Raw genomic sequence first — 21,514 nt, 5'->3', positions numbered from 1 at the left:
CAGTCAAACCACAAGGTACTGCATGCGGCCGAACGTAGGGAGGATCCCTAGTAGTCGTGAAGCAGACATTGAGCCTGAAACCTCTCAACGAGGCAAACAATCATTCCAACGTTTCTGCCAACAACGATGCCTCTTCCCAGCTGGCCTCCATCCCCTTTGCATAGATGCGGTCGAGATAGAAATACTTTAGCAGCACAGCTCGAACATCAGCCCAGTCTTGCAGTCGAAGGACCCTTGTGACCTTTGCCAGGTTCAGCACGAACCACGGCCGTTCTCTTTGTCCAGCAGAGATGAATGCGCCCAGCAACAGTACCCAGGCAAGGAGCTCATGATATGGGCCCCAGAGTCCCTTCATGTCTGAAGCCTGTAGAGCAGCCTTGAGCTGCGCAGTCAACGTCCGGTTCAAAGCCGAATCAGGTTGTGACATCTGATAGTTTGTGAACCAGAAAATCAATAGGGATAATCGACATGCTTCCTCCTTGTCGCTAGCAGGCGCTCGGGGCTCAAAGGGGGCGGATAGTGCTGCATACCGAAATTGGTAGCTTTTGGCGTTGATATAGTCGAGTTCATCTTCCCTAGGCTCCAGTTGTTTCTCGTGGTGGTACTCGCGATACTGAACGACGTCGGTCATATCCCTGAAAGCCTGCGATATTCTCCAATCCATGATATTGTCGGCATCTTGCGTCAGAATGCCTGTACCCATCTGTCTTGTATCCTCTTTTAGATTTTGTCGTATTTCTTCGACAAGGCTGGGCGGTAAACCGGCCAAGGAAGACGTTGGTGGGGCGGTAGGGAGGGACCTCGTCATTGCGGCGCACATATACGAGGAGCTAACCAAGAGTATTAGCCGTAGGATCTTTCAAGGGATAAGTGGTATTTTACGATAGGATGAGCTCGGTGGCATGAGGAGGGATCCCCTGGTATCCGCCGCGCCAGGCAATCAGTTTCTGAAGGCCGCTGACATGGGCAAATATCTCTTTCTGATTGCCCGTGATGACCTGTAAGATTCCATTAGCGAAGGAAGCTGGAGGACGTTAGAAAGCCACCCACTTCAATCGATAGCAAGCACATCATAGCAAATATTGTGGAAGCCTTGGCTGCTGTTTCCATCGACCTCATAATCTCATTGGCGAGCTTGACGGCGTTCACTTTGTAAGATACAAAATCCGGGACTTGTCGATTCTGAAGGTCTTCTTCGGTGAAAATCGTCTCTTGCGATCCGCTCCTTAATTGACCCAATCGAGCACTGCGTTCTGCAGAGGAAACTGCCAAAAGAGAGTACAGAACAAGCGGCTCTTGAGACGCCTTTTCAAAGGCCCATCGTGTCTGAATCTCTGCTTGCTGACGGGTCGGAAAAACACTGGGTATCATGACCTCGGAAACTAAAGAACCATCAGAACATTTCCGGATTGCGAGCCCGACAAAGCGGCTTTGTTGACTTACAATGGCGTAGCACAGCATTCATAGCCGGCGTGATGGTCACTGAACTGGGATTAAACGGGTCGAGAACAGTATTCCTCAAAGCTGAGACTGGTGATCCACGGAGGGCTTGCCCAACATTTCCAGCATCAAGCCGTTGAAGGATCTGCGTGAGCATTGATCTCACCGAAGCGCTTTCCACCAAAGCACGATCTTCGTCTGGTGTGGCACTTCGCCGGCTGTCACCACTTGCTCGTCGTTCATCTTCACGCTGGGCCTCGACTGCTTGGCGGACTTCGGGTCCTCGAATATTGCTGTAGTGCCTTAGCCTATGCACTTGATCCTCGATATTCATGGCTCTCGATAGCCCGGGAGACAAGTTGGATATTCTGGATGCAATTGTACGCTCCGGGGTCGTTGTGGGTCGAATCGATGTCGCGGCAGCTTGCTGTGGCTCAATTGACGGGTGAGGTTCAATAGGCCGTGGTTGCAGCTGCGGTTCTCGTCGATGTCTGCCAACATTGGCGGCGCCGGTGTCACTCTGCTTCTGAGCAGCCTGACGTCGATTTCTGTACGCATTCTGCTGGATATGTGCGTTTATCGCACGTTGGTCAGAACGTGGCCTTTGGCTGGCGGAGGACGAGTCGACGAACAAGAATCGATTGGCTTGCTCCGGCGCAGGTGAAGCTCTGGCACCATCTCGATCCAACCTTCGGTATTTATGCGCAGATGACGCGCTGCCTTGGCTCTGGTCATCCGGTTCAGCTGATCTCGTTGATCTGCTAGGATCATTTGTAACGTCTCGTGGATCTGGGTCCGGTGAAGGCCGTTCATCCATTCTAAAACTGGGTAGGTTCGAACAAGGCGTTGATGCAGAAATCAATCGTGAAATTGATAGGGGCACTGTGTCCGCGTAGAGGACAGGACATCTTCATGTCACCCTAGTGTTACGGAGATGCAGAAGAGCGTTGGCAGTTGATTCTGCTCACGTCTCGGCTTTCCAATGATCCCAGGTCTGCGGCTCCTGCGAAGTTACTGGTGGTCCGTGCGCCGTCGGGCAACTGTTGTCCTCCAACAGGCTCGTGCCTTTCCCGGTGAATTCCACTGGCTTCCCAAAACTACCTCGAGTCCAAGTGGTCTTAGTCTACTTCCCTCTCGCCTTGCCCTGTTCGACCGGGGTGTTGGCGTGGGCCGTTGGTAAGCCCTAGGCTTATGAAGGTCAAGTTCTATGCAGACTGCCATGCACTTGCTTCAGCTGCCACTTGTGATGCACAGCTCAAACCACCCTTCCGTCTCGGCGGCGACCGTGTCGCAGTTCTGATTCGACGGGCATCTTATTCCCAAAAGGGGTCGCGGGGTGTACCAATGATATGCGATTGTCTTGATCGAGGGAAAGGTGAGCCCTAGTCGTATGCGGCAGGAGGACAAGACGGACCTCGTAACAATGACAGGGACTCTTTTCCAGTTCATATGTATGTATGACTTCGCTGTGCCCAGTCGTCATGATCTCCTTCATCCTCGCTAAATACATAGTAACTCGACTGCGCCCTGCTCTCCGTAAAAGCCGAAATTCTTTCTTCTTAAGAGAGCCGATCCCCAAACGAGTCTCGCTGCAGGCGCAACATGAGTACCGTTCTCATGCCTACTTCCGAATCGGAGTATGTGCCGAATTATCTTTTCCTATATGGCGATGATCAGGCAGGTCCATGCAAAAGCCGTCATGTTATGAAAGAATGTGAGGAGTCAAGTCCTCCTCTAGACACGTTGCTGATTGCTGGGTAGTTTTGCGCAAGCGGAATACCGTTCGACGCCAGGAACAGTTGGCTGCAAGATCTCAAGGTCGAGTTCTTCCGTGGCTCCGTCGAGAAGATATGGTGCGACGACCAGAACGTGTGGATGCTTTTGCAGACGACACTGGTGCTTCTCCAGGATCATCGTATGCTGCGAGCTCAGCGGCAACTTCACCACAGCCGTCTCAATGGACAAATGCAAGCACAGCAATCGAGTCACATTCTTCACCAGCATTCAGCTCGTCAGGATCAATTCGTCTGCCCAATGCGGAGCGTTCAATGGGAGTCTGCCACAAACATCATGACTTTCTGGACTATTGTAAGTCCGGGTGATCGATCAGGACTTTCCGATCAGCTGATTGTGCTCAAGTGTTCCGAGTGGTCCTCGGGGGAATGGCTGGGACGAGCCAGTTCAGTGACATCTCATCACCAGCAACAACAATGGATCGCCATTCTCTAGAACGCCAACTGCCGGGACAGGTCCTCCTTGCTGTTTCCAGCCTTTGTCAAGACCTGGAATCCGGTCACCAAAATCCATCTCCCCCAACCATCACATTGATGCTTGAAAGTATTCAAAGACTCAAAGAACAGCTTCACAAGCCTGATGGCGTTGGCGATGATACTATAATAGCAATGACCGACCTCTGGGTGTATGAGGCGGTGTTGGCGATGGATCATGTCGACATGCCCGGACAGAAGCCAATAAACAATTCAGGCTCTTCTCGGAAGAGCATTCAAACCCATGTTGACGGGCTTCAAAGGTCGATAAAGCATATCGGTGGGCTGAGCCGGCTTTCATCGGAGACGATGTGGTCAGTAGCTTGGTGAGTGCATGCCAACCTTTTGGAATACGCATCTGACATGATAGGTGTGTGGGCAACCTTCCTGGATATTCTCCCATCGATATCAGCGTGGCGAATGGCTCGCCTCCGAGCATGGAGCGGCGGTCGATCGGCTCTTATTGCAGCTTGACCCGACTTTTGGACTTTCTGGCGACGATACAGAGACTTGCTTCGTCACCGGATTTCCAACCCAGTATGCTCCACGAGAGATCCTTCGTCACGATGAGGCAGACTTTACTTCGTCTAGTGCAGATGGGCACAGATCAAAAAACACCTCTAAGGAGGATGATGAGATCGACAGCCTTGCTATCCATCTTGTTCCTTGTTTTCGACATTCTGCTCGGAGGTAGCGACAAAGGAGTCCAGGGGCCGAAAGAACGTAGGAAACAGATGATGAGGGCTCAAAGTAGACTCCGCGAGCATAATATTGACCAAGAAGGGTCACCGCAGAAAGCCTGGCAAGTGCTCATGACGCAGGCTGAAACACCAAACCTCCAACTCCATCCAAGGGCGTGGTCGGTGGTTGAGATGGTGAACGTTCTCAAGCATTTGAGTGTGTCGACTATGGATTCATTGTCTCAACTGCTGTTAGAATGGGTTTTGCCTGAGACTTATGAACACGTCGAGGAATACAGGTATGAGAGGATCTTGTTGAAAATACATTGTGAGTTAGACAGGCTGGCGAGCCTTTCATAGAGAGCAGAAATGATAGAAGCCGACATACTGGCTCCCGAGATGTACCTACAATGCAAATATTCAGTTAGAGTCGGGCGCCCGCAGATCAAGTCCTGCACTTATCTCGCACTGAAGACAAAGCCATCGTGGACTTCTTGTTGTACTGAGAATGATCGCCATGGTATTGAAGCCCAGGTCGTGGGCCATCTGAGAGCTTCGTAGAGCAAAGTATCTAGGTAGAGACGCATGAATCAATACGAAGGAAGAACAAAAGAAGCGGAAAGAGTGACAAATGGCAAGGCTCGGGAACTACCACAAGTCTCCGCGTGTTCTGCAGTAGTTCAATTCCTTGGCATGTTCGGTCGTCCAATTGTGCCTGTGAGCGCAGTTTGACCTCCCATATCAAATCCGTGGTCTCACTCACTCTCACTCTACACTCTCAACAACATGTCCAGGACCTCAATGGCCAGCAGGCGCCAACAACTCTCGCTGCTGGAGTCGGCAATCCTCGTCGAGATTCCTGAACCTTGTCACTCGCAGTCCTGGCGTTCTCGCCTAGCGTGTCCCTTGTCCTACATCGGGTGGCAGAGTGCACGATCTCGAAATGCCGATGATTCCACCACAGTCCGTCCGGCCTGACACTCTACAAGATGGCTACAGGAAGCACACTGCACGGTCCGAGGTGTAAATATTAGCAGGTCCATCTGCAAATGTCCCTCTCGCCATTGGCGGGATTCCGCCGAATGTTACCCATCATCAATGGAAACGGCACTGACTGAAGTTGGCATGAGGTTCTCGGACCCTATAGCAAATGCCTGCAGTGCTCTAACCGATGTACTCTTCACGCCAATCTGTACAGTTCGCTTGCCGGTGTGAGGCTATGAGCATAGCCTGTCCTATTCTCCATTCTCTCCACTCCAAGCTCTCCGCGACCCCAATCTCCCCACAGGGGAAGACGGCTAAGCGGCAGGCTTTCAAGCAAAGGCCAAGGTTGCTTGTGTATGATTCAAGTAGCTAGCGGTGCTTGAGGTGAGCGGCGCGTATCTTGAGATGCAGATCACGGCAGTTGTTCCTACACAAATGCCGGATGTCCTCCGTGCTCCTAGCTATATAAGTGTCTTTTGCTGCCACTGATATTGCAGACTGTGCTCACGAACAAGGCGCTTGAACAAGGCGCTTGAACAAGGCTCATAGAGCACCTACTGGAGCAGCACTCTTCAACATGTCTGGAGAGATTGTTGAGGTCGCTCAAACTCATCTTGATGCCGAGAAACAAGTTCAGGATACAGTCATCCATCTTGAAGATGCCTTGGCCAGCCTCCAGATCGACGTCAAGGATGCCGACGAGGCCTTTGCGTTCTTGAGAGATCACCCAAATGCTGATGCCGTCACCCAAGAGGCCATAGCTATCCTGGCTGATGACACGAAAGCCCGGCAACTTCTGAGAAAGATCGACTGGGCCATACTTCCCTGCATGATTGCGACTTATTTCCTTCAATTCCTGGACAAGACCACCATCGGCTACACTGCAGTCATGGGCCTTCGGGAAGATACACACCTCGTAGGCCAGGATTACTCGAATGTCGCCATGATTTTCTACATAGGGTACCTTGCGGCAGAATTTCCGACTCAGTATCTCTCCCAGCGCATATCACGACTGGGAAAATACCTTGGAGCCAACATTATGCTCTGGGGGACTGTTCTTGCCGCACACGCAGCTTGCCAGAACTACGCTGGACTGATGATTTGCCGGGCTATTCTGGGCATCTTCGAATCTTGCGTGACCCCCATTCTTGTGCTTGTTGTGGCCATGTGGTATAAGAAATCCGAACAGGGACGGAGGATCTCCTACGTCTACGTTTGTAACAGGTCCGACAAAACACCCCTGCAGTTGATTTCGCTAACTTGTGCACAGTCTGACCTCGATCTTCGCCGGTCTAGTGTCATACGGTGCGTCCTTTTCTGAAGATGGCCATTTTGCAAGTTGGCGGATATTTCTTCTTACCATTGGCCTCGCTACGGTCACAATCGGCTTTGTTGTTTTCATCTTTCTGCCGGACTCTCCTGTCAAAGCAAAGAGATTTACCGATGCCGAGAAGGTGGCCACCTTGCTACGAGTCAAAGACAACCAATCCGGTACTCAGAATGCCAAGATCAAAACGGATCAGCTACGACTTGTGTTCAAAGACCCAGGCGTCTGGCTGATAGCTGTGAGCGTCTTGTGTCTGAGCGTGCCGACTTCGATCCCCAACTTTTCAAGCATCTTGTTGACAACCTTTGGTTACACTCCGAGGCAAGCACTGATTCTCAATATCCCCGGCGGTGTTGTCGGTGCTATTTCGACAATCCTGATTGGCTGGCTGAGTGACCGATGGAACGATCGAAGCTCAGTGATGATCCTCAGCATTTTGCCAACTATTGCAGCGTTTGCTATGATGATCGGGCTTGACCCTGGCGGCGTGCCGAAAAGCAAGGGCGCCCTTTTGTTTGCACTCTACCTGTGTAACTCGTTCACGTCTGCCTTTATGCTCCTCCTGGTCTGGAATGCTTCGAACCTTGGTGGGCATACCAAGAAAGTCACGGTCAATGCACTGACCCTCGTTCTCTACTGCGCTGGAAACATTGCCGGGACAGAGAGCTTTCGTGCCGAGGAAGCTCCAGGATATATCAGTGGCAAGGCGGCTATCATGTCGACATTATCAGCTCAGGTCTTTGTCTGTCTTTTGCTGAGATGGCGCAACGACAGGCTGAACAGGAAGAATCGTGAGAAACTTGGGGCTATGAGCGAGGATGAGAAAGAGACGTTGCGGCAGCAGTTGGCTTACGCTGACAAGACTGACCGGGAGAACCCTTTCTTCATGTACACGCACTGAAAGAAGACCGCACGATCCACTTGGAGTTGCGGCTCTGGGGGCAAGTTGAATGTGTACGGAAATCCCCCTCTCTACACTCATAGGTATCGATCAAACTCTTCCTACTTGTGCTCAAGTATTTTCTTTCAGCTTGAGGCCAACGATGTTCGCGTTTCTATTGGCTTGCTATCTCATGAAGAATGTGGATAGCCTCGCTTAAAGATGTCGGCCAATTCCCCGCTCGTCATCGATCATCGTTGAGCTTCCCCAAGTATAACATCATTGACCGCTACGACCGCCCAAGGGATCCAGAAAAGGCCCGAATTCTCCTCACTACTACACAGTAGAATACAACCCTCTGCACCTCAAATACACCGTTGTCGCCAGGTCTTGGTGTCTTGAGCAATGCCGCAGTACTATCACCATGATTCTCTGCGTGGTCTTGGGCCTGCTCGCCGTAGCTTATGGCCAGACCTTGACGTCCAGTGCCATCCAGAAAATGGACAACAATAGCTTGTTCGAACGCTGGAGGCCATATTCTCATTTTGCTGCCCCAGCTGGCTGGATGAATGATCCTTGTGGACCACTCTATGACCCAAACGGCAAATTGTATCACATGCATTACCAGTGGCATCCGAACCATGTTGGCTGGGGAAATATCTCTTGGGGACATGCCGTCTCGCGGGACATGATAACTTGGAGCGACGTTGACCATTTTCCCACAGACCAAGTCCGGGCCTGGTCAGGATATCAGGCGCAATCGCTGGGGACGACAAACCTGACCAGTAACCACCACACTCCTGAGAAGTACAACTTTTTGGGAATTTTCTCTGGAACTGCTCAACCCGTCAATCTGAGTGGCGGAGCTGATGGCACATTGCTGGCATTCTACACTTCAGTATCCCGTCTACCCACCAGCTGGGACGCAGCGTACCTCAAAGGCACCGAAAGTCAGAGTCTGGCATATTCAACCGATGGAGGTATCACTTGGACGGAGTATAGTGGGAATCCGGTCATATCTCAACCTCCAACCGGCTGGAACATCACCGGCTTTCGAGATCCCTTCTTCCATGACTCGCCCGAACTCGATGCCATGCTGAACTACACGGAACCGCATTACTATGCCATCTTTGGATCCGGTATTGGTGACGTCGGGCCCAGGATCCCTCTGTACACGGCACCGTCCTCGAATCTAACACGCTGGACCTACCTGGGAGCTCTGTGGGAGCCAAAGGGCAACACTTCGCTCGGCCGGCCATATGAGGTGGGCAATTGGGGCTGGAACTTCGAGGTTCCGAACTTCTTCAACCTAGGAGGACATTGGTTCTTCAGCGCAGGTGCCCAGGGAGCAAGCAGGAGCTATCATGAGCAGACATGGGTGGTATGGAACGAAGCAAATGTCAGTGTCCGACCGAACGGCAGCATTGCTTTCGAACCGCTCTCGATGGGAGCTTCGGATTGGGGGAATCTTTACGCAGTAAGTCACGATCACGCCTCGGTATAGCAGAGGATATCCTCGCACATGGCAGTCTCACTGACAAGACCCAACTCAGATCACCTCGTTCAACGACACGAAGAACAATCGTCGTATCCAGATCGGTTGGGCGCCGGAAGACATGGACAGCTTCGGGGTCGTCCAACAGGGTTACCAAGGAGCGCTGTCCATTCCACGAGAACTCTTCGTCATGAACACTCCCAACGTCATGCCGCCATCGCCCATGCGTAACAGCAGTTCGGTGTACACCCGCCAGGGCAATGGCACGTACAGTGCGCGAACCCTCGGTGCCCGTCCCGCTCCAGATGTCATCACAGGTCTGCGCGGCGGCTCGCAGGCAATGAACCACACCGTCGGCACATTGAGTGGGAAAGGCAAAGGTCCGAGGTCCCAAATGCTCATGAAAGCCATGAAAAGCTCCTATGAGATCTCGTTCACGATCAAGTCCACATCCGGTCGAACGGGCCTTACGATTGGCGCGGCTCCGGATTTTCAGGAATTCACGTCCATTTACTACGACCCGGCCACATCTTCAATCGCATGTGACAGGAAGAAGTCCTCAACCATCAGCGAGTTCCTGAATACCACGTACGTGGGCTTCTTCGAGCCGTACAATGTCTCTGGGACACTCGAGCCGATCAGGCTCGACGTCTTTGTTGACGGTTCGCTGGTTGAGATCTTTGTCAATGACCGCTTCGCCTTGACGAGCAGGATATATCCCAGCCGTACTGACAGTACGGGGCTAGGACTATATGCCGCGATGGGTGTCGATGTCGTCTACTCGGGACCCGTGCAGGTCTGGAATGGGTTGAAGAATGTATGGCCTCAACGGCCGAGGAATTCGAGTGGTCTTTTAGTCTGGGATACCGATGCAGAGACCCACAATCGGACATGGTGGACGGGTTTCTAGGGTCTGAGCGCCGTATCTTGAGTTGCACGTTGGGTATCAATTCATTGAGACTTCCAAGTAACTATTAAATTGCTTTCGCAATGTTCCGCAACCGTAGCTGCCTGTGTATGCTTGTGACGATCTTAATCTGCATATCGCCTTATTGGCCTAGAGCAACCTCTTGATAACATCACCTATCTCAACATCATACTCATTTTTCAGTCCCCGAGTACATGTCTAAAGCCGTGCAAAGTGGTAGGAGGCCCCATCCAGCCGTAGATCGTGACCTCTCTAGCGCATCTATTGTTGGAGAGCTCCACCTCATCGCATCCTCGATTCCCGATATCTCCGTCGAAACGGGAAGATGTCGATTCAGACAGTATTAGTAAGTTTCGCGGACTGATCCGGATTCCACTCGCTTCAATTCCGCGTCCTATGGAGGTCTTTGCACCGAACAAACGAGATATTTGTGCCAATGCCAGGTTTGTACCCGCGTAATTCCAATTGTGAAGGTGTGTAGGACCAAGAGAAGCCCAGCCGGAAGTGCCGGTTGTTTATGCGAGCATGAGACTGGTCTCATGCTCCATCCCTCGATCGGACATAAGCATGCCCATCTCCGTAGCCACCTGCACATGCGACTGGCTTGTACGAAGATCTGAAGGAAAAGGCTGCATCGTAGAACCCGTGTGCCGGGTTTCTAGCATTGGATTGCTGAAATGTCATCACTCGAGCATACCATGACCGTGGTCAAAGACGCTGTCGACTATCGTCGAATCGAGTGTGGGCTCAGCCGTTTGCGGTATTAGTTATTGCAGGCGCAGGCCTAAAGTATTGCTCGAGGTTGAGATGCATTTGTTTTTGCGTATTGCATATTGCGTAATTCTCGTTGCAAACTACCGTGTAGTCTCCGCTATTACATTCGGAACTTCTTCCTCGGGTTTTTCGACAATCGTGGGATGGTGGTCTCCGTACTGAGAGCCCGACTCGCTGCTGCTGAGGCTGATGGTTGTGCTCGAGCTTGGGGAGCCTCGTACATTGACATCGTGGCCACCGTCTTGTTTCTCTTCGTCGTTGGCCTTAGGCGGCGGAGTCGGCGCGAACTTGCTTCTTTGTCGAATGCGCTCGCCGTACTTGTAGAAGACGAACGGGATCGGTGCCAGGAGACATGCCACTCCTCCGATTAGCGAACCGCCACCACCAACGCCGAGTGCATTGAACATGTACTGGGTGAAGAGAGGGGCGGCAGCTCCACAGGCAGATCGACAGATGGTGTTTGCCGCCATGGCGCTCGCGGTGTACATGAGATAGGTGTCGGTCAGGTAGTTCAGGTAGGCGACGAAAATCAACATGATGGCGGTGGCCAGAAACGTGCCGGCGATCGTTGGCACAATCCAATGCACGCTATTATACTCTCCAGACCAGGCAAACCAAAACATAGTGATGGCAAACAAGATCCCACCAAGCATAGCAAGAGGTAGACGATCTTCAGGCGTTCGAGCAACTCCGGCCAGCATCTTTTTCTTGTCACGTGATGAGGTGTAGAAGACGATGGCACCACCAATGCAAGCTCCGATGGCAGTACCGATCAAGGGGAGTTCGCCGACGCCGGAGTTCCAACCTCGCTTTTGCTGGAAGACAATGGGATAGATGGTGAAGAGCATGTAGAGCAGGAGATAGACCACGGACAGGTAGATCGCCACCAGGAGAGAGATAGGGTCGAAGAGGATCTGCCATGGTCGAACGAGAGCGATTCGGAACATGTCTTTGAGATTCCTGCCCTGCGCCTCAGCGGGTGCTTTGAGAGTGGCGTGCTCCTCGAGTCCGGTGCCTCGAATTCTTCGAGCTTTGTTGATCAGCACCGCCGACGGCAGGGTTTCGGGAATCATGAGCATCAAGAATTCGGTCAAACCGCCCAACCAAAGCAAGACATAAAAATTCCATCTCCAGTCTTCCTTGAGTTCCAGAAAGCCGCTGACGACCGGACCCAAAGCCGGCCCAACAAAGGTCATCATCGAGAAGACTGCCAGGGCATTTCCACGCTCAACTGGACCCCAAAGATCGGCCAGCACTCCAGGAGCATTCGTCAAAGGCGCGCTGGCAAACGTGCCGGTCAAGAGGCGACCGATGAGTAGAGATGCAAAGTTCGGTGCGAACGCGCAAAGGAAGTTGAAAGCATTGTAGCAGGTGAAGGTCACCAGAAACACCCATCGCCGACCGTAGAATTCCGACATTGGGGCGAATACCAATGGTCCGGCACAGTATCCGAGCAAAAACAAAGTGATGACGAGGCCGGCGGCTTCTTCAGAGACATCGAAATGCCTTGCGATGCCCCGAAGACAACCAGATGGACTGGAAGAGGCGAAAGTCGCGTTGACGACGAGCATGATGGCTATCACGGTGCAAAACCATCGACGTCGGACCGACCATTCCTTTGGATTTTCGAGGTCACCAGGCGGGAAATCGATGTGGCCGTTTTCGTTGAGGTATGGTTTGACTGAAGGATCGAGTTTCCCAGACCGATATGGCTTTGCGACCGGTCGGGATAGAATCCTTTCTATCGCCTCCATCTTGCTGGTCTGGCGAGCAGTTCCAGTGTCGACCTTTGCAGTGAGGAAAGGAAAAGCCTTTCGTGACGTATATATTCGAAAAACAAAAGCCACAAGAAAAGATCGAACCTCTCCCTGGTCTCCCTGTGCGTGATAGGTGGCGGTTGATTGATAATGGACCACGGTTGGAGCCTAGCTTCGGCTATACGGCACCGGTCTTTGCACCATCGCCCATCCGCGCCAATGTCAACAATGCTTGTAAAGGGCACGTCATGGGGGTGATTCGATGAGGACCGTGGACTGTGGATCTGGGCTGCAAAGGAGATCGATGGGCCTTCTGCGTATGAGCCTACCACAGCAAGGATAGGATGTTGGATTTGCACAGCTGGCTTTTCAACTGCTGTCTTTGCCACGGAGGTCTTGTCCTCCTCAAATCCAGATCTGGAAAAGATGCCTTTGTGCGTATAAGGTGGATTGTTGCTTGGGTTCCATTGGCGGAGATGACGGTTTCGCTTGTCCCTTAGCCAGGGGCCTTCTAACCAGCCAGTGGTGGACCTTCCCTCGTACGCCACCAACCACGCCCTTAAGCACGTTGTCCGTCCGTTGCTTCGGCACTTTGTCTCGGTTCTCGCGATACACCTGGCCGTCCGCTGTACATCGTTAGTTAACTGGAGCAGGCAGATTGTAGCGTCCAAGTCAGGCAACAGTACCGCCGTACTCGTACCATCTCTAGCACCTTGCATCTCGTCGTACATGCTCGATCATTTGGGTAGTACTCGTATATCTCCGTGCATATCCGGTGGTTTGCACTGCCCATCCTTCGAGATTTGTGGAACCAGGCTCCTCCAATTCCAGTTCTTTCACCTCGGCAAACCCCCCATCTCGTCTCGTCGAGTAGGATCCATTTGGTACTCGTGTTGTGATACTTGTTGAAAGATTATTTCCGGCGATCTCCGAACTGTCATCATCTTCCCTTCGTCGCTGCACAGCTCCCATGAGTGTCAAGGCGGGTAAGAAAGCTGTGGACATACTCCTCTTCGGGGCCGGCAGCATCGGTGCCGTCTATCTGTATCAGTTTCAGCGAGCTGGATGCAGAGTGACGGCCGTATGTCGTTCGAATTATGATGCGGTCAAGCGTGATGGCTTCACGCTTATCAGCAAAAGATTCGGCAATGTGCAATTTCGTCCTGAGTCCGTTGTTCGCAAGGCCGAGGACTGTCCCAAGGATGTCACGTACGACTTCATCTTCGTTGCGAGCAAATCCTTTCCAGGTTCGAAGCCATCCTTGACGGATATGCTGCGACCAGCGATGCGGCCAGAGACCACCATCGTGCTTGCCCAGAATGGAATTGCTATCGAGGATGAAATCGCACACGTTTATCCCCACAATCCTTTGCTCAGCTGCGCGGTGTACATGCCGGCCACTCAGACAGATCAAGGAGTTATTCATTATCCGGAAATGCTGAATCTTCTGGAGATAGGGACGTTCCCTGCCCATGCCCCAGCATCCCACAAGGCGGCTGCTGCGAGGTTGGCGGAGTTGGTCATTGCTGGTGGGGGGCAAGCTGAAGTCCATGAGGATATCCAAATTGCTCGCTGGTCGAAGTTGTTGCTGAATGGCTCCTGGAATCCAATCTGTGCACTGTCAATGTGCACCGACGGAGACTTTCTGGGGACATCTTCGCACGCGTATGATCTTGTATGGTCTGTTATGCTGGAAATCATCGCGTTGGCTCGGAAGATTGGAGTGCCAAACATTGACGAGAAGGTGGCGGAACAAAAGCTGGCCATAGCCAAACGAAGAGCAGAAACCGGGCAGGGCAGGGCGATCAGCATGCTGCAAGATGTCCAACAAGGAAGATTATTCGAGGTTGAGGCAATCGTAGGTAACACGGTCCGCCTGGGGAGGCAGCATGGGGTCAAGATGCCTCTGACCGAAGCGCTCTACGCTTTGACGAAGGGAAGATTCGATGCAATGGTTCGAGATCAAGCCGCGAGCAAGAGATGAACGTCTGTCCATTTTGTACCTGGCGTCCTTTGTGTGTAACAACACACGGACGCATCACTTTCCCCTTCCAAACCGGGTGGTTCTCTCCTCCACACCATCCGGTGATGTTTCATTCCCCGAGGACTTTCTCTCCAGCAGAACGACGGATAAAATCAGCCGTTCGATTTTGCATGCTCAGAAATGGGCTATGGCTGCTGTCGACAATTTCTTGTCTAATGGTCCTTGTTGATCCTCTCGCTTTCAAAGCTTCATTGGCGTCTGCTATCATTTTGCGCTGGAAGGGTGCGGGAATGGCGCCATCTTTCTCGCAGATAAGGTAACTTGTCGGTATCTCCCACCAGCCAACGCCCGCAGCCGATGGTGGGTTTTGTTTGCTGTGCCAGGAGTGAGGCTTCAGACGTGCACTCCAGCGTGCCGCATCCTCGCTAGACAAGTCGTTGTAGAAGAGCGTTTCTGGTCCTGGCTCGCCTACATCGACCAGATGGCCGGTGCCGTCGATCTTGTGGAATGGAGCAGGCTGATTTCCAAGCGACATGATCAGGGAGGTTTGAGGCGGATATAAGAAAGAGCACATAAGCGCAATTGCGGTGATGCCAGGGGATTGTCGGTCAACAAACGAGAAGGCTGCGCTCAAGGCGGGTATTGCACCATATGAATGAGCAACAAGAACAAGATCAATTCCTCCAGTAAGGATTTTCTCAATGGCATCTGAGATGACCATGACATCCGAGTCTGCGTTCGTGTTTGCAGGGTCAACAGGATCGACGGTGGCCAGAGTGACTGTCTCGCATTGGTACCCGTGTTGTCGTAGGATCGTAATGAGGTCGTCGTAGCATGCTGGCGAGTGCCATGCTCCCGGCACGAGCAGGATTGTTGGTTTCATGGTTGGATGAAGAGATCTTTCTTGGGATCGGACATGGAGTATAACAAGTCAACAGGATCAGGCGTCCCATTAGTCCACTGTGTTACCCATCTACCGCCGTAAAGAGCTCGAAACTCGATCTGACATGTCTCCAATTCGGACCGATCGAGTGGACGTCTGTGGGGGAGTCCATACTCGAGAGAATTCCTATCTCACGTTGGGTGAGAAGTCGTACAGCGTAAAGGCTCGAGCAAGAACGGAGGAGGATGAGAGGGGAGAGTATGCGTAAGTATTACAGATTCGTGGCCAGACTATATTATCGATTAATTCCATGCGACGAAAGGACAGTAGGAATAAATTGGAATGGAAAATCCATGATATTGAGAGTCATCACAACTACTTTAAGACGTCGTGATATCTGTCCCTTGATATCGCCCTGCTTCTCAGGCTTTCTTTGCTACCACGAAGCATGCAAGCAAGTCCAATATCGTCCCCTCTGTTCCAAAAAATGCCGGTTGCTGATGAATTCATTTGTCGCTAGGGAAGCTTTTGTTGTCTCGTGGAAGATCCATGCTACAACGCTGTGTCTTCCCTTTCGATGTCAAGCAGGCCAGCGGGGTTGTGAAACAGCAATTGGGAGTAGGGTGATGGTACATACAACGTTGTGACTGTCGTGGCTGTTGAAGTTTACAAAAGGTCTGGGCAGATGTTCATATCCACAATATCCCTACGCCATTTACGACCCAGCGGTATCGTAGGAGGAGCACAGAGGAGACAACGTACGCGTCTGAAGGATGAGGGTCGACGCTTGCGCCGGGAATACCAAGCAGGCGGTTTGACCTGTCACGACGACTTGTCCCTCGCGCTTCGGTCATGAACCATCTGATACAGCTGTTGTCTCCAAGGACTCAATCCTTGCCCATTGTACAAAGGTCCAGCTCACCTCCATGCGAGGTCCCCAGGCTCCCTTGTCAAACAGCTCATTTTGTGGCCGATATCCAAGATCGGAACCAGGCTCTTTGCGGACGCCCTGGCCTTTGTTGCTGCCGAATGCTAAGACATGCCGTCGACTGCGCCGAGGTATTATCACCACTTCAGCAGGCGGTCCTGTCGCCGCAGCGCTGTTGCCCTCTGATACAGCAGGACGATGGCAGTAGTTTGGGCTCGTGTCACGGTATCGGCGGGTCAGGGGCAGTCAGTCTGGTAGGCTGACGCTTCATAGGGGTTCGGGGTGGTGGGAAGGTCATCGTCGGTGGAAGTCAGAGCTGTTGCTGTGGATGGACTGGAGGACGGTAAGACGGATGATTCTGCCTGCTCATTCTGGTTGTTTCCTGCCAGTATGCGTGGGCTCTGCCAGGAACGAGACGAAGAGAAGCGAGGGACTCTCCGTGCAAAGGCGCGTAGGGATTGAGTGATGGTCGAGAAGAGGATGATAAGATTGCCCTAGCGTTGTTGAAGAACGCGGCAGCTGCAGGGGACAGCACTGGGTGGTGCGAATTGGCTGAGAAGAACGTTTTGAGTCGTTCTTGAAGTGGATTGCTTGCTCACGAGGTGATTCTCAATGTCTCTTCGTGAGCAGGGTAGAAAAGTCTGGCTTCACGAGGCAAAGCCATCTGCGAATTGTGCTTCATCACGATGAAATTGAGGTATGATACGAGTATGAAGCGCAGGGACCGGTGGGGGGAAGGCTGAGACTAATAAGATGCTGCAGGTCACAGTTGCGCCTAACGGCCTAACGGTTTAACTAGTGCACGCCTAATCTTGCTTCACGTCCTACGCCTAACTTGCCCGAGTTAATTAAGGTACTTAAGGTACCTAGGTCCCCGCGCCACTATTTAAACTAGCCCACAGTCCGCCCCTCACGACGACTTCCTAGGTAAGGTCATTTTTGAAGCACTTTGGACAGAGTTGGTTCCTGGTTCATCTCTTCCACCATCTCTGCATACACCCTCTGTAGAACCTCGCAGATCTCGATGACGCGTGCCGTATCTACTGGCCACCTCTCCTCAGAACTGGAGACGAGCTCCGCCTGAGCGACCACCTCAGCATCGACAAGTCGGCACTCAGTATTGAGTCTTGAGATGATTCTTGCGACTACTGAAAGCGTTCCCTCGAGGTTCCTAACCCTAGCAAAAACGTCAGTCCATGCTTGGAAGCATCATGCTCGAAGACCAGGATATGTCTTCGGAGACTGCTCCAGCGAACCGACAGCGACCCAAACGTAACAAGACCGAACTGGCGTGTGAAACTTGTCGCCGGAGAAAATCAAGATGTGACGGTCGCCATCCCTCTTGCTCTCATTGCGAGAATATGGGACTGGCATGCGTCTACCGGTCTCCTGTGGCCTTCTTGGAAGGGTAAGTCCGTTACCGCTTGGCCAACATACGCAGCGAATGCCACGACTCACCATATGTTCTAGCAATTCTTCCGTCTTGACTCGCTTGTCCAACATCGAGGCGAGGCTGCAGTCCATAGACCAGTCAATACCAGTCGCTCCTCCTGCGGAACGCGGTGCTCGAGAAGGCTCTAGCGACAACGCATGGCCCAAAATGCCCGACTTCCACCATGCTTCGGCTCATAAACTCTTCCATTGTTGGCCTAAGCTTCGGATCAGCCTCGCAAACCTGGATATTGAGCCTGTGACATTTTTCAAGAATGTGGACGATGCCGATACCTTCAATTTCGAGAATAACTTCGACACCACTGATCTTGGCGGGATTCATGTCTCGGAAGCGACCAGCAGCATCAGTGCGCTCTTTGAAAACGTTTCGCAATTGCCTTTCATACTTAGACATCTCTTGACCACGGGCGGTCTCACAAGGGAAGTCTGTCTCGGCCTCTTCAACCGATACTCGGACTTCTCTACTGGCTACGACGTGCGATTACAATTCGAAACTCAGTCTGCAGAAGAGCTACTGGTACAGACAGTGGCATTCAAGCACCTGTCTTCTACGTCGATGAACGTGAGCCTGAGCAGGCAAGCCGACCTTTGCTTCAAATTCGCATTGGGACGAATGTGGATGATTCAATCCCGGCAAAACCCTCAGATTTTGCCATTCAAGTTCTTGTTTGTAATATGCTTGCTTTACGTCTACGGTCGACCTTTTCATGCTCTGGGCCTCCTCCAGAGCCTTGAACCTCAGATCCATAATGCATCTCCAATGATGCGAGGAGACCTGTAAGTGATTTCGAACCCCAATATTGTACCTTCAATCTAACCGTGGTCGAGTGCTACACGGGCACAATATGAAGCATGGCTTCATCTATATTTCCTCCTTGAAAGGTAACTCCCTCATTGAAATTTTCTCGAGAATCTTACATTGACGTGTAGGTTAGTGACATCCTGACGGAGGTCGACGGCGTGCCAGGCAAGCTCTCGCGTAACAGTGACATTCGGCTCCGTGAGGATGCCTTGATAGGTACTCCGAGCGACTTCAGTGTTGATTCAATGACCTTCTGCGGAGATGACAACTCTACCCAGGAACTTCAAGCTCACTTACGCTTGCGAGGCTATCTAAACACCATACTTGACAGCCTGTACCCCTTGGAGAGGGCATACTGTCGACCTTATGATGTTGCAGTCCTTCTCACCGACGTTGCAAGGCGGCTGGATCTGTGGTACTGGACCTTACCTATCAATATGAGATTTCCCCGTCATCCATCTGCGTTGCTCCTGACGAAGGAACCCATGAATCTAACCATGGTTTGTGCTCTACTCGCTCAGAGTGTCATTGTTTACTGATCGTTCTAGGACGAACTGAGATTCCGATATCATGCTGCCTTGTTCCTGATCAATCGTCCAGTTCTTTACTATGTCCTGCATGAAAGGCTGGAACATGCTGCCACAGCCTCGGAGCTCGAAACTTCCAAGAACGACCCGTGGGTCTATGAATCATGCTACGACTGCTTGCAGAACGCCATCATGATAGTCCTTCTTCACACCCAAAGGCCCCGTATGTCTATCACGGACGGGTTTCAAAACTGGTGCAACCTTCAACATTTGATCGCAGCGCACGCCACTCTAGTTCAGGTCCAAAGCAATCCCGACATGTCAATACTGCTTCGAAATGGTGTTGATATCAATACATTGTTGGATGAGGCAGAAGCCGTCCTTGAGCAAGGTATGAATCGACCGGCAAATATCAAGGAGACTTTGCACATACTTAGAAACATCCGCCAAAACTTGCAGAGAAACGACCAGCGAACACCTTGAGCAGATTCTCGTTTAGGGGTTCACTATCATTGCTCGCCTCAAGCACTCTTCAACTTTTGCTGCAAACCTGATCGGCTGGCATGATGCAAGTTGGCAGCTCAATCACACAACCCGATCCTCTCAAATTGGAGGCAGAACGCCGACTATGAAAATACACGGAAGTTGACATGCTGCCCCTAACGACTCTGCTTCAGGAGTGCTAATGAATACCGTTGGTCTGCGCTGCCTGTGAATGGTGTACCCGGACACCTACATTGCTGTCAGTATGTGCAAGGCAACCACAATCTAGGGGTCACAAACTTTCTGGAACTTCGCCTCCATTCTTTGCTAATCTTGGAGCGAATGACATCTTTCCGAGGATCGCAAATGCAGACGCTCCGCAGGCCGCCGGGATGTTGTTGGCCAGCTGATTCTTGCAGGCAAACGCCAGAGTGGCAAATTTGATGGCTTCTTTGTATGGTGCAGGAAGGCCATACTCGTCGCTGACGCAAAGTTGGACTCCATGTGACGGCAATTTATCTCGCAGGAGGTTCATTAGCGTTGCATTTTTGGTTCCGCCACCGCTGGCTATAACCTTTGTGACCGGCGCCTTGGGGAGGATGAAGTCGACGACTGACTTCTCGATCGACCACGCCGTGAAGTATGTGAATGTTGCCACCAGGTTCTCGGTCGACGCTGTTTTGTAGTCTTGCAGGATCTGGTCGGCATACTCAGCACCAAAATCCAGTCGCCATGCTGACCGAGGTGGTTTTCGGAGGAAAAATTCGTGCGTCTGCAGCCGTGACAACAGGGTTGGAATGACCTTTCCTTTGGCTGCCACATCGCCGTTCTTATCGTACGACCGGTTCAATCGAGCTTTGATGACATGATCAATCATGACATTTCCCGGTCCTGTGTCGAAAGCCATCATCTTATGGCGATCCGAATCGGCGAGTTGCAAATTCGCAATGCCACCAATGTTCAAAGTGACTATGGGAGCCTCGTTGCGAAACGCGCAGAAGTCGAGATATTGCATCAGCGGTGCTCCAGAACCTCCGAGGGCATGGTCGATTGGCCGAAATTGCGTTACTGTCGTGATGTTCGTCAAAGCTGCAACGACACCCGACTCCACGATGAACAAGCCGCAAGGGAGACCGCCTTTGGTCCAGCGTTCGACTAAGCTCGTGCTCCCACTTTGGAGGAAGGCAGCCTCTTTGGGCCTGTCTGGTGGTTCCTGATAGATCGTCTGTCCGTCGTAGCCGATGACATCGATATCCTCGGGCTTCAGTCCAACCTTTGCAAGCAGTGCATTGGCTGCCTCGGCGAAGAGGGCTCCCGCCGCATAGTTGACCCTGCACAAGTCGAAGATGGTCAAGTCATTGGTGAAAGCCCGAAGAATAAGGGGTTGAAGGTCGGCCGGCCAGTCCACTGAAAGCCCGTCGACGTATTTCGGACGGCTGGGGTGCCCATCCTCCGCAAGGTCGATGGTGCATAGAACAGCGTCGACGCCGTCAAAAGAAGAACCACTGTTCAGACCAAGAATGTATGGCATGATGAAGAATGATGAGCAGTGATTTGACTTGATCAACCACAGATGAGCAGGAGCAAATCTATATATGAGATTGCCAAGTTCTCCAGTGTAATGATGAACGACCAAGGGACCTCAATTGTGCAGTAGGACCAACTGCAAAGTCGGCATAGCCACGTTGGTGTTATGGAGGCAAGCCGGGTCGACTTCCATGTCATGTGGTGATCAACTGGTTTGTCGAATGCATTAGGAGATTCCCGTCGGATTGTTCCCCGAGCCCTGCTTCCCTGGGACCAGCTTGGCCAATCTGACCTGGAGCTTTTACCTAGGTACCACAGCCCCAAGCTTTCGGACTCGTTCCTGCAAACGTTCTTGGCCGTGGTCCGCAAGACTGTATCTTCACAACATCTGCAGGA

At 52.0% G+C, this 21,514-nt stretch overlaps 9 protein-coding genes across 9 annotated transcripts; 5 read left to right on the top strand and 4 right to left on the bottom strand.

Moving 5' to 3' along the window:
- Window positions 1-100: 100 nt before the first annotated feature.
- PV05_02645 (uncharacterized protein) lies at window positions 101-2,257 on the bottom strand (the record flags this gene model as incomplete). The annotated part of the gene is made up of 4 exons (XM_013463225.1): window positions 101-830; window positions 883-998; window positions 1,051-1,382; window positions 1,444-2,257. 4 exons carry the CDS (start codon window positions 2,255-2,257, stop codon window positions 101-103), a joined length of 1,992 nt encoding a protein of 663 aa, XP_013318679.1.
- A 768-nt stretch (window positions 2,258-3,025) lies between these two features.
- On the top strand, window positions 3,026-4,747 carry PV05_02644 (uncharacterized protein; the record flags this gene model as incomplete). The annotated part of the gene is made up of 4 exons (XM_013463224.1): window positions 3,026-3,154; window positions 3,202-3,528; window positions 3,580-4,033; window positions 4,078-4,747. Exons 1-4 carry the CDS (start codon window positions 3,043-3,045, stop codon window positions 4,745-4,747), a joined length of 1,563 nt encoding a protein of 520 aa, XP_013318678.1. The 5' UTR covers window positions 3,026-3,042.
- Window positions 4,748-5,948: 1,201 nt separating this feature from the next.
- On the top strand, window positions 5,949-7,672 carry PV05_02643 (uncharacterized protein; the record flags this gene model as incomplete). Its single annotated transcript, XM_013463223.1, has 2 exons — window positions 5,949-6,595; window positions 6,642-7,672. The coding sequence occupies 2 exons, from the start codon at window positions 5,949-5,951 to the stop codon at window positions 7,597-7,599; spliced, it is 1,605 nt and encodes a 534-aa protein (XP_013318677.1). The 3' UTR covers window positions 7,600-7,672.
- Window positions 7,673-7,909: 237 nt separating this feature from the next.
- Window positions 7,910-10,017, top strand: PV05_02642 (uncharacterized protein). Its single transcript, XM_013463222.1, has 2 exons — window positions 7,910-9,055; window positions 9,132-10,017. The coding sequence occupies exons 1-2, from the start codon at window positions 8,003-8,005 to the stop codon at window positions 9,981-9,983; spliced, it is 1,905 nt and encodes a 634-aa protein (XP_013318676.1). The 5' UTR covers window positions 7,910-8,002; the 3' UTR covers window positions 9,984-10,017.
- Window position 10,018: 1 nt separating this feature from the next.
- PV05_02641 (uncharacterized protein) lies at window positions 10,019-12,637 on the bottom strand. The gene has a single exon (XM_013463221.1). It carries the CDS (start codon window positions 12,527-12,529, stop codon window positions 10,856-10,858), a length of 1,674 nt encoding a protein of 557 aa, XP_013318675.1. The 5' UTR covers window positions 12,530-12,637; the 3' UTR covers window positions 10,019-10,855.
- Window positions 12,638-13,360: 723 nt separating this feature from the next.
- Window positions 13,361-15,286, top strand: PV05_02640 (uncharacterized protein). Its single transcript, XM_013463220.1, has one exon. The coding sequence runs from the start codon at window positions 13,503-13,505 to the stop codon at window positions 14,514-14,516; it is 1,014 nt and encodes a 337-aa protein (XP_013318674.1). The 5' UTR covers window positions 13,361-13,502; the 3' UTR covers window positions 14,517-15,286.
- PV05_02639 (uncharacterized protein) lies at window positions 14,535-15,399 on the bottom strand (the record flags this gene model as incomplete). Its single annotated transcript, XM_013463219.1, has 1 exon — window positions 14,535-15,399. The coding sequence occupies one exon, from the start codon at window positions 15,397-15,399 to the stop codon at window positions 14,626-14,628; it is 774 nt and encodes a 257-aa protein (XP_013318673.1). The 3' UTR covers window positions 14,535-14,625.
- Window positions 15,400-17,523: 2,124 nt separating this feature from the next.
- On the top strand, window positions 17,524-19,591 carry PV05_02638 (uncharacterized protein; the record flags this gene model as incomplete). Its single annotated transcript, XM_013463218.1, has 5 exons — window positions 17,524-17,735; window positions 17,798-18,556; window positions 18,608-18,661; window positions 18,715-19,081; window positions 19,130-19,591. The coding sequence occupies 5 exons, from the start codon at window positions 17,524-17,526 to the stop codon at window positions 19,589-19,591; spliced, it is 1,854 nt and encodes a 617-aa protein (XP_013318672.1).
- Window positions 19,592-19,883: 292 nt separating this feature from the next.
- Window positions 19,884-21,122, bottom strand: PV05_02637 (uncharacterized protein; the record flags this gene model as incomplete). The annotated part of the gene is made up of 1 exon (XM_013463217.1): window positions 19,884-21,122. One exon carries the CDS (start codon window positions 21,120-21,122, stop codon window positions 19,884-19,886), a length of 1,239 nt encoding a protein of 412 aa, XP_013318671.1.
- Between the last annotated feature and the right edge of the window lie 392 nt (window positions 21,123-21,514).

Source organism: Exophiala xenobiotica, assembly GCF_000835505.1.
Source record: "Exophiala xenobiotica strain CBS 118157 unplaced genomic scaffold supercont1.2, whole genome shotgun sequence".
Lineage (NCBI taxonomy): Eukaryota > Fungi > Ascomycota > Eurotiomycetes > Chaetothyriales > Herpotrichiellaceae > Exophiala > Exophiala xenobiotica.
Note: the sequence above shows the minus strand (reverse complement) of the source record. Positions and strands in the feature narration are given on the sequence as shown.

Coding starts and splice junctions, on each gene's coding strand:
- PV05_02642 (XM_013463222.1), top strand. CDS start 8,003: ATGATTCTCTGCGTGGTCTTGGGCCTGCTCGCCGTAGCTTATGGCCAG. Junction 9,056..9,131: donor ATTGGGGGAATCTTTACGCA/GTAAGTCACGAT, acceptor GACCCAACTCAG/ATCACCTCGTTCAACGACAC.
- PV05_02641 (XM_013463221.1), bottom strand. CDS start 12,529: ATGGAGGCGATAGAAAGGATTCTATCCCGACCGGTCGCAAAGCCATAT.
- PV05_02640 (XM_013463220.1), top strand. CDS start 13,503: ATGAGTGTCAAGGCGGGTAAGAAAGCTGTGGACATACTCCTCTTCGGG.